The sequence below is a fragment of the Coenobita brevimanus genome, chromosome 23 (genome assembly GCF_032717465.1).
Source record: "Coenobita brevimanus isolate Jiangsu-jjx chromosome 23, ASM3271746v2, whole genome shotgun sequence".
NCBI lineage: Eukaryota > Metazoa > Arthropoda > Malacostraca > Decapoda > Coenobitidae > Coenobita > Coenobita brevimanus.
The window spans coordinates 52893010-52903949 of record NC_136976.1 but is presented as its reverse complement, the minus strand read 5'-3'; the positions used below and the strand labels follow the sequence as shown (position 1 = coordinate 52903949).

The 10940-nt window shown below is 41.8% G+C and overlaps 1 protein-coding gene across 2 annotated transcripts in view; it reads right to left on the bottom strand.

Moving 5' to 3' along the window:
- Positions 1-2179: 2179 nt before the first annotated feature.
- The window catches only part of Galphai (G protein alpha i subunit), a 307080-nt gene continuing 298319 nt past the window's right edge, over positions 2180-10940 (bottom strand). For both annotated transcript variants that reach the window (XM_080267265.1, XM_080267266.1), the window contains exons 7-9: positions 5781-5969; positions 4591-4715; positions 2180-4342 (exon numbers count right to left, since the gene is read on the bottom strand). In XM_080267265.1, the coding sequence (XP_080123391.1) occupies positions 4277-4342; positions 4591-4715; positions 5781-5969 (380 nt within the window). In that variant the 3' untranslated portion in view covers positions 2180-4276. The remainder of the gene's footprint in view (positions 4343-4590; positions 4716-5780; positions 5970-10940) is intronic.

Below are 10940 nucleotides of genomic sequence, written 5' to 3'. Positions count from 1 at the left end.
TTAATGTGTTTTAGTCATAGGTAGACTGAGCACTGTCATTTGAGGTACAGATTCTAGCCTATCAGATGAGGTACAAAACAGAATGGACAACTAGGCAACACAACAAAGAATATTTTGTGTTTGACCACTGAACATCTAACCTATCGTGGAATACATAATAATAATCTAAAATAAATATTAATAATTATGAACGCTCAGAGAGTAAATATTTCAGGCACTGATGAAAACTGTGACATAGATAAATCATGTGATTACATTCGGGCTGTTCAAGGAAAAACGCTTTGAAAATACACAGGAATTTATAAATAAATGTTGGAAAATAAGAGCTCGGCAACAAGAACAGTAACTAAAACGACATAAAGAGGGGCTGTTAAAAAGGCTATTCCGATCACATCATTGATCGAATTCCTCATCAAGAAAATTCCCCGTCAAAACATCAACGATTCTCCATCACACCAGTTCGCACCTTGGACAATTCTGCATCATTCATACATTATTATTATGCATAACAAATGTTTATTTAATTGTCCCGGGACCATCTGACAGTGGGATTGTATACAATGCTGCTGCTTCTTCTCTAGAGTTTGAATACGGGTCGGAGATCACATTTTCCAGTGACCTTGACTGGGTACAAGTGAGAGGGACACTGGTTTTAGGCTTAGGTTGGCTTCTTTTACAGCTGTTAGGCCATTTAGCTTGGCTTTAAACTTTTTTTGGACTCATTTGGGTGGGTTTAGGACTTGGTTGGGGGGAAAGCCAAAGCTCGAAAACGCATCCTTATACTGTATATATATATACTTTACATGTTAAATCTACCCCGAGATATGATACCCCTCCTAGCAATGGGCTTTTACTTAACCAATTGCATTGTTAAACAATAAGGAGCTCCTCAATATGGAGATTCAGCGGACACACCAGGAGGCACAAGAGGAGGAGGTCGTCCCTGAGGTGTGAGCCCTCAATATGAAAATTCTGGGGGAGATGGTGACCATGGCTGACGAGGTCATTGCGCTTATTTGCACATATGACCCTCTCCCAGGACTAAGCAGGGACACATCTGATCAACTGAAGAAGGAAATGAAGGTGTACAGGATGATGCTGGAGGAGAAAGAAGAGGGTGACCAGGCAGACTACAATCACTGACTTCTTCAGCAGACCCTCACTACACCAAAAACCCACACAGGATCTCCCCAGCCCTCGACCAGCAGAACATCCCAGCCACTGACCAGCAGAGCAATTCCAAGGGCCTTCTCTCGCTGAGGATGTGCTCAGCCCCTAGTGCTGGACCTCACCTCCAGCCGATCCCCATCTCCCGTGTCACCCGAGTTTCCACTGCAGCACTCCGGCACTCCATCGCTGCCTTCCTTGTCCCAGCCTTGATCTCCCACACCACATCAGCCACAGCCTCTGTCTCCCTCGCCACGATGTGAGCCACTGCATCTGTCTCCCTCGTTACTTTGTCAGTCATTGCTGCAGTCAACCTCGCCAGTCATCGCAACTCCCTCCCTCATCACCTCCTCTGTCATCGCATTGCACAACGTTGCCACCACCTGTGTCATCGCGTTGCACCCCATCACCACTGCTTGAGTCATCACATAACACTACATTGCCACCCCGAGAGCCAGCACATCAGTCTCCTGCTACCATCACCCCAGCTCCCCCCCCCCCCCGGGACCCTTCCACAGCTCTGTGAGGTTTGAGGGCTGTGAGGAGGATGAGTGAGTACTATGGAGTACCACACATCCCCTTGCCTCGGAGGAGATAGCAAGGATGACGACCAGGATCGGACATGGACTTACAAGAAGTGAGTGATGAGAGGAGTTTGATATTTTCTAACCTATTTCTTATGAAATTTTGTTTGTTGGTTTTAGTGAGTTATTTACAAGCGTTAGGGTTATTTTACATCTGTCAGGCCATTTAGATTGCCTTTAAACTTGTTTTTGGACTCAACGGGTGGGTTTAGGACTTGGCTGGGAGGAGAAACCCAAGGCTTAGAAATGCACCCCTATACATGTTAAACCTACCCCGAGATACGATACCCTACCTAGCGATGGGTTTTTATTTAACCAATTGCATCGTTAAACTGGGGTATACCCATACAGTACTGTACACTGATAAACACGTCTTTTTTTTACTTTATTGTGGTGAACATAGCTGAAGTGGTCAGGCAGTCCAGACTGCTTCTGGCTTTACCAGACTTTTTCTGATATATAAGAGTTAAGTCTGGTAGCTCCTTGAATCTGATAAATGCGAATTCCGGTCTACTGAAGTCTGTTATATCGAGGTTTTACTGTACTTAGATTTCGTTTTGACATTTCCCCTCAGTATTGTTGATTTAGGATGTAAAACATGCATTACCAGTTTCTCCACATTTTAACTCTGAAACCACTGAACAATAGGCTGTGTATTTCATACTCTTTTGTACGGCTAAAGCCTCAATTTTAGTATATTGTGGTTTCCTTTCACGTAATGCGAGATATATGCATTCAGCACTTATATACTGATTTCTGGTGTTCTTTCCGGTATGCAATAAAAGAAATATAACTATACCGTGGCAGTTGCCAGATATCACTTTGAGGGAGAGGTACTGGGAATCGAGTCATCGCTTCTTCGGGTGTTCGTACATATTGTAATATGCAAACTGAAATACAACTCTTAAACTCAAAAAACCAATGCATGGTTGGCTGAAATGTGCCTTGAGCATTTTGAGTCAGGTTTAACTTTATCCAAAACTTGTATCACACCACTCCATACCTAACAAACTCTTACTGTATTGTGCTCTACCTATTCTACACAGGTGCAGTAATGCTTGGAGTAGTCACTGGGTACACTACACATACAGCAAACAGGTGAGTTGGAAATACTATAGAAATTATGATAAAAATCAGTTTGCTAAATTTGTCAAAGCTAAGAAAAAGCTGCAACTGCATACATAAAATACAATACTCCAAAGTTATAAAAGCATCACAAGTATGGAATGCCACTTATACGGAAATCTGTACAGTACAAAAACAAGCAAATTGAGACAAGGGTTTATGTTCTCTAATGTTTTCAATTACTATTAAAAATTTTGTAAACATAACATCTACACAGTGCTGCATTTCAGTAAATTTAACAGTTTCTTTAATAATTCAACTGATGGTGTTTTATTAAATGGATTTGTGTTGGCATATAGACAGAATGTTTCCTGATAACCACATCTGCTGATGAGAGAACACATAATGCACAATTAAACCCTTTAGACTGCCTGCACTTTTGCTAAGATAAGCGAGGAAGACATTCAGTGCCACTGAGTACTGAAAATAAAAGAGAGTATATTGCACTAACACCAAACACAGCAAGTGATTTAGTATTTGCTACTTTTGAGTAATAAGGAAAACAACAAATTGCACAAAAAATGTCTTCATTTACGGCAGACAAAATGTGTATGAATGGTGAGCCACTCACACAGCTACTGCACGCCTGGTGTAACAAGCTTCAGTTCATAAATATTTTTATGGGAAAGAATTAGTACACAGAGCACTTACTAGCTTATGAATGAACAATGCTCCTTCATAAAATAATACAATTTTGTCTTACACTCTCATTTACAAAGTAAAACTTGATTTCAGTTCTCAGAATGAAAAGCATTCATCAATTACAGAAATTACATATGCAACGCACATCAACCTTTATCTTAACAGGGACATAGGTTGTACGATTTAAAGTACAGATGAACATCACTCACTGAAGAAACACTGATTTTCAAGTTACTATTTTCACTGTAATATGTGAGCAACTTCAACCACAATACAATTATGGATAAAAATCTTAGAAGGCATAACCTTGCATACACTACAGGAGACTGCGTGAAGAGAGGAAACTCTACTGTACGTTACACGGCAGGAGAATCTGTGGCCGGTGCACATCACCAACACAAACACTGGCCCTTTATTACGCATGGCACACACACTTCATTTAGATTTATAACATACAAGTCTGACATAACATACTGTGCATTAATTTGTGAGGTGGGTAATGGTGTCCAGCAGTACAATTTCTGTCTGAGGGTGTTTTTGTGTAGTTTTTTCCTCCACAACTTCTCTCTCCAAAAACTCTCATCCCTTACTTTTCAAATATCCATCTCAGAAACCACCGGCTGAAGTGTCCTGCCAAAGTATAAATAATACTTTGGTGTCTAAATTGTGCACTTGGGAATGTGATGAGCAGGTTGGCCCCATGAGAGGCTGAGGGGGAAGGGAGGAGCCGGGGCGGGACAAGATGCAGAGTTTGATCTCTAAAATAGCCCACAGTCCTTTAGGTTGTTTTTGATAATCACATCCGTCACAGCATCAAACACAAACTGAAATGGCAATACAGCTCTCATAATCTAGGTACTGAGCAGTGTACATAATACTTAATTCTAAACACTTAGGAATAAAGTGGTAAGTTACCACATAGTTAACACTTTTTAACTTATCATTATTATTATTATTATTATTATTACTATTATTTAACAACAGCTGCACGGGAACGGAAGGTTTATGCAACTCTTTGGCAAAATATGCAAACTGAGACTAGTGCACAAAAACATGACCTATAATAACATACCTGTATATTGCTGGTGTCTGTGGCACATGTGAAGTGAGTGTAGATTTCTTTCTGGTCCTTCCTTTTGTTCAGACTCTCAAACTTCATCCTAATGTAATTTGCAGATTCCTCATAGGTGTTGTTGCCTGATGTGATCAAAATTGCATACATAAATTTGGTAACACTAATTAATAACTACTGATACCTCAGATGATTCTTGCTGCAAGATACCCTTACATATTAGGTTCAATCTTACAAAACAGTATTTTGTTGTGCCAAGAAAAATCCTAACAACAAATGCGTTAAAAAATTATCCAGGTTAACTTTTTCACAGCATTAAAATCACTTAGCTATTTCAGACTAACACTTTTTTTTTTTTTTTTTTTTTTTTGAGATCTTAGGATCAAAGGGTGAATTCTTTAATGGCTCCCCTTCAATGGTTCTTATCTTCATTATCCTTCCTTCAATCTCTCCTGACTCTATGACAAAGGAATTTTTAAATCACAAACCATTCCATCCAATTTTCTCTTACTCATATACAGCACCCGATGTTGCTCAAACAATGCATCCTTCTCAGGCCCATACTTTTCAACAAAATTTTGGGGGGCTAGACCAAATATATATACCTCCTACTACAGTACAAACTTAAAATTAAATCAAAGCGGTTAAGTTTGCAGACCATCCGATATTTTTCAGTTTGATTTTACCTAAAAGCTGATGTTTAGTGAGGCATGTATGTTTAGTGATGGAGGGGAGTTTTTAAATAAAAGGTTTCATTTTCTGCCAATCTGAACTTTCAGCTCACTCTGTAAATTAGTTTAATAATTTGGCCATTTTACATTTTTGTTGAACTATGCTGCACATTTACCAAGATTGTTCTTGCACGCCTGCAGTAGAATTCAGGTTGAAATATACCACCCTGCCTTTATTCTTTTGGAAAAGATAAAATAATAAAAATCTAAGTACTATTATGATTTAGTTTATGTTCAATTTGGATCAAATTTAGAAATATTAGATCAAACAAACTATGAACTGTTTGAATTTTCAACAAAACTACTCCAAGTTTTTCCTCCTCTTTATTTTCAAGTTCAGCCCTATAAGCCATCAATCTTAGTTGAAGTTTTGACAATATACAAAAAACATTGGGGGGGCTATCGCCCTCCTATCCCCACCAGAAATTACAGCCCTGCTTCTGCTATGACATAACCTACCTTGATATTCAGGAAAACATATGGTCAGTGGAGAGTTAGTGATCTTCTCTTCAAACAAGTCTTTCTTGTTCAAGAAGAGAATTATAGATGTCTCCACAAACCATTTGTTATTGCAGATGGAGTCAAAAAGCTTCATACTCTCAATCATTCGGTTCATCTCTTCATCTTCTGCCAGTACTAAGTCATACCCTGAAAAAACAAAAAATATTAAAATGCCATACCAATGCTTGAAAGCAATAAACTTTACCAACCAACCCCAATCCTGTATTCATGCAACCAATCCGGTATTCATGAGGGTGGGATCATGGAATGTGGGAAGTTTGAGGGGAAGAGCAGGGGAAGTCGTTGAGGCATTCAGTAGGAGGTGGGTGGATGTGGCGTGTTTGAAGGAAGTCCGGTACAGGGGTGGATCAGCCAGATATATTGTTGGGAAGGACTGTTGCTATAAGTTGTTTTGGCAGGGGGGGACAGACGGATATGGAGGTGTTGGTGTGATGGTTGCGGAGAAATGGGTGGAATATGTTATGAATGTTTTGAGAGTAAGCGATAGGATATTGGTATTGAAAATTCTGTTGGGTAGAAAGATAGCTGCGATTATATCGGCATATGCTCTACAGGCAGGATTGGATGAAGCACAGAAAGATAGATTTTGGGATAATTTAATACATGTAGTGGGTGGTATGCGGGATGATGAGATAGTGATTTTGGGAGGGGACTTAAATGGTCATGTAGGTGAAGCAGCACAAGGTTATGAAGGAGTGCATGGGGGATGTGTGTATGGTCTAAGGAATGCAGAAGGGGAAAGGATACTCGAGTTTGGGGAGGCAACGGACATGATTGTGTGCAACACATATTTTAGGAAAAGAGACAGTAGGTTAATTATGTATGAATCTGGGGGAAATAGAAGTCAGATAGATTATTTTCTGGTTAGGAGGGCCGATAGGAGGTTAGTGAGGGATGTTAAATTATAGGAAGTGAGGAGTGTGTGCTGCAGCACAAACTATTGATTTGTGATATGGTGCTTAAAGAACAAGTGATGAAAAAAAGGACCTATGTACCTAGGAGGAAAATATGGAAGCTGAAAAACAAGTAGTAAGGGCTGCCTTCTATAGTGAGTTGAGGAGAGTGGTGGCTGAACAGGGAGCTGTAGACAGAGGCGTTAATGAACAGTACAGAGCCCTCAAGAACAATTTCTTGAGAGTTACTGATGTAACATGCGGTTGGACAAGAGGACCACCAAGACATAAAGTAACATGGTGGTGTGATGAGGGTGTAGCAACTGCAGTTAAGGAGAAAAGAAGGCTTTTCCGGGAATGGAAGAAGGGTGGTAGCAAAGAGGAATATTTGGCTGCCAAGCGTAGGGCTAGAAGAGAGGTATACAGGGCAAAGTCCGAGTCACAGAGACTATAACTTGATAACCTAAATCATGGGGAAAGGAAAAATATGATATTTAGGGTGACAGGTCAAGTGAAGAGGGATAATCGGGATATTATAGGTGAGCAATGTGTGAAGAATGATGAAGGAAGGGTAGTGGAAAACAGTGAGGATATTAAAGATGCATGGAGAGAGCATTATAACCGGTTGTTGAATGAGGAGTTTGACTGGAACAGGGAAGGTTTGGAGCCAGCAGATCCAGTGTCTGGCCCTTGGCCTGTGATGGATACTGCTACTGTGAGTGAGGCAATAGGCAGGATGAGGGTGGGGAAGGCAGCAGGTGTGTCTGGGTTGACTGCTGAAATGTTGAAGGCCTCAGGTGATATAGGGGTGAGGTTAGTCACTGACCTGATAAATAGGATTATTAATGAGTGTGTTGTCCCAGATGATTGGCTGAAGAGTGTAATTGTAAATGTGTATAAAGGGAAGGGTGATGCCCTGGAAACAGGAAATTATAGAGGTATAAAGCTTTTAGATCAGATAATGAAGGTGATGGAGAGAATTTTAGAAGGCATGATTAGAGAAAGCTTGAATATTGATGAGATGCAGTTTGGGTTTATGCCAGGTAGGGGGACCACTGATGCTATCCTCATTGTTCGACAGCATCAGGAAAAATATATTGGTAGGAGAAGGGATCTTTATTTTGTTTTTGTTGATTTGGAAAAGGCATTTGACAGAGTCCCTAGAGAGGTGGAGAAGTGGGCAATGAGAAAGCTTGGCTTGGAGGAGTGGCTGGTTAGGGTGGTTATGGCTATGTATGTGGATGCTCACACCCAGGTAAGAGTGAATGGAGATTTGAGTGATGAGTTTTCCGTGAATGTTGGCGTGCATCAGGGGTCAGTCTTGAGTCCCATGTTGTTTACCATGGTACTTGAAGCCCTTTACTTTAGAAACAGACTCCTGTGGGAGTTGTATGCTGATGATTTGGTGTTGATTGCAGAGAACGAAAGGGAGGCGGAGGAAAGTTTTAGGAAGTGGAGAGATGGTATGGGGCACAAGGGTTTAAGGGTAAATGCAGATAAAACAAAAGTGATGATATCTAGGGCTGGTGGCGGTACTGTCAAAGACGAGGGAAAGTGGCCATGTGCAATTTGCCACAAGGGCGTGGGAAGTAATTCCATCTTGTGCGGTGTGTGTGATAAATGGGTGCATAAGAGATGTAGTGGTATCAGAGGTAGACTGCGAGATAATGCTGATTTTATGTGTACGGTGTGTCGGGGTGAGCAGGTGGAGATTGTCAGACGTGAAAGGATTGAACTTGCTGGTGAATCTCTTGAGTGTGTGGAAGAGTTTTGTTATTTGGGAGACATGTTGTGTGCTGGAGGTGGGGCTGGAGGTAGCTCTGTGGCTAGGGTGAGAAGTGGTTGGAAGAAGTTCAGGGAGCTCTTGTCTCTCCTGACATTGAGAGGACTCTCCCTACGTGCTAAGGGGTCTTTGTATGCAGCATGTGTTAGGAGTGTAATGCTGTATGGTAGTGAGACCTGGGCAGTGAAGAAGGAAGATATTCACCGGCTCAGACATACAGAAATGACAATGATTAGGGGGATGTGCAGTGTGTCCCTGTAACCAGGGCCTGGAGGGACTGGGTTTACGATGGAAGAGTTGAGAGGTAGGATGGGACTGGAGTGTATTGGTGTTGTGATGAGGAGAGGTAGATTGAGATGATTTGGACATGTGGAGAGGATGAGGGATGATAATTGGGTGAGGAAGGTGAGAAGTGTTAATATTGGGGGTGGGGTTATGAGGGGTAGACTGAGAAAGACATGGGATGAGGTCATTAAGTGTGACCTCAGGGTTAAGAGACTGAACAGGGAAGCTGCAATGGATTGCGCAGCGTGGAGAGCTGCCATTAGGTGACCAAGGCCAACACATGCAAGCATGTTGGAGCCTTTAAAAACGAAAACGAAACGAAAACGAAAACGAAACTGCCGCCACAACTCAGCCCCTACATACAAACATTACAACGACAACGAAGGCCCATACTAGATGTGCAATGCCTTGAACATACAACATAAACATACTATAGTCCAATGTTGATGGCCTCTGCTCCAGAACACCACAAACTGAAGACTTTCTTCACAAAAACAATACTGTATATACATTCCATACTAGACATGCAGCACCTTCAATGCACAACAGACATACTACAGTATGACCTTGCTATAATGGACTAATGAGGGGAGAAGGCAAACAGTATATCCAATTGTTCATTATGTAAAACAACCAATAGGGTCCCGCAGTACCAGACCTTGGATCGGCATACAAGGAAAATTATCTGGCAGGCATCCTATGTAGAACAAGTTATAAGACATCAATAAATTAGTATTGTATGAGTTTGGCCTGTGTTCCTTGATATGAGGCATCTCATGGACGAGAGGGAACTGCACTACTCTGGGGTAAACTGAATTATCACCAGCCTGGAAGAGAGGCAACTGTCCACTATCATGCGGTGAAAGCATCAAGAGAAAAGTGACCTTACTGTCAGTTGTAGGAAGACTCAACATTATGCGAACTTGAGCTCACAGTCCTCTGTATCATGTCCTGATTTTACAAGATAGAGGAGTGAGTGTACTGCATACTGCCAGCCAATAAGAGCACAAGTTACAGCTGACCATATTTACTATGGCTAGCCATGTTTACTTCAGCCAGCTGGGCCAAACACAGCTTGCTCAGCCTCATACCCTCTCCTGCCACACTGTGGTGCTGAGTTGCTTTTTTGTGGTCTTGTCATTTTGTGGCTGTTTTTACCATTTTATAGTGAAATTGTCCACCTCAGGGGGCAAGGGTGAAATTCCACCCCAACGTACGCTTGAAAATTGCAAAGCCAATCTGAAAACTGGAATGGGATGGCAGCTACAAGGAAGTGAGACAGTGGGAATGAATACATGATCCCAACTACCAAGCAGCTTGTTGCAGCGTATGTGACTAAAAATAATGATAAAAATCTCTGGCTTTTTATACCTTTAAATTTTATTTAAAAATATATTGCAGACTGAAGGTATTCATGTTTTGATGTAAAAATATATATATATATACAGTACTCGTCAGAAGTATTCAGCGTTGTCCGCCAGGCGCGCAATACTTATGGCCCAAAAAGAATCACCCATTTTGGGGGGTAAGAATTGAGCCACAAGTTTGAGCTCCGAGCATGACGTCACGGTAGCCTGAGGCCTTCCGACGCGCTGGTTGGTTCCCGCCTCAGTCGGCCACGGGCTGCCTGAGAGAGAGGAACTCCGCCGAGTGTCCCTCTCAAATTGCGCCATTTTTTACCGAGTGTCCCGCAGTGTTTTGGCCTTCAAAACTTTGTTATGGCACCTACCCATGAACTATCGAGTGAAATCATATCCCAGATCATTGCTCTAAAGGAGGCAGGCCACCAGACAAAGGAAATTAGTGAATTGGTTGGTGTGGCACGATTGACAGTGCGTCGTTGGTGTGCGCAGTTTCGGGAGGAAAACAGTGGTGCAGTTCCCACAAAGAAACCGAGGTCTGGTAGGCCTAGGAAAACTTCCCCAAGGTCTGTTAATGTTTTAAAACGTGCAGTGGAGTTTAATCCTCGTGTGAGTGCAAGGAAAATTAAGGAGAGCAACCCGGAAGTGTTTGGTGAGGTGTCAGTGAGAACAGTGTCTCGTAGGGTGCATGAGCTTGGTTACACAAGTCACAGGCCTGTGAAAAAGCCTCTTCTCACCAAGAGCCAGAGAATTCGTAGGCTTGCCTTTGCTAATA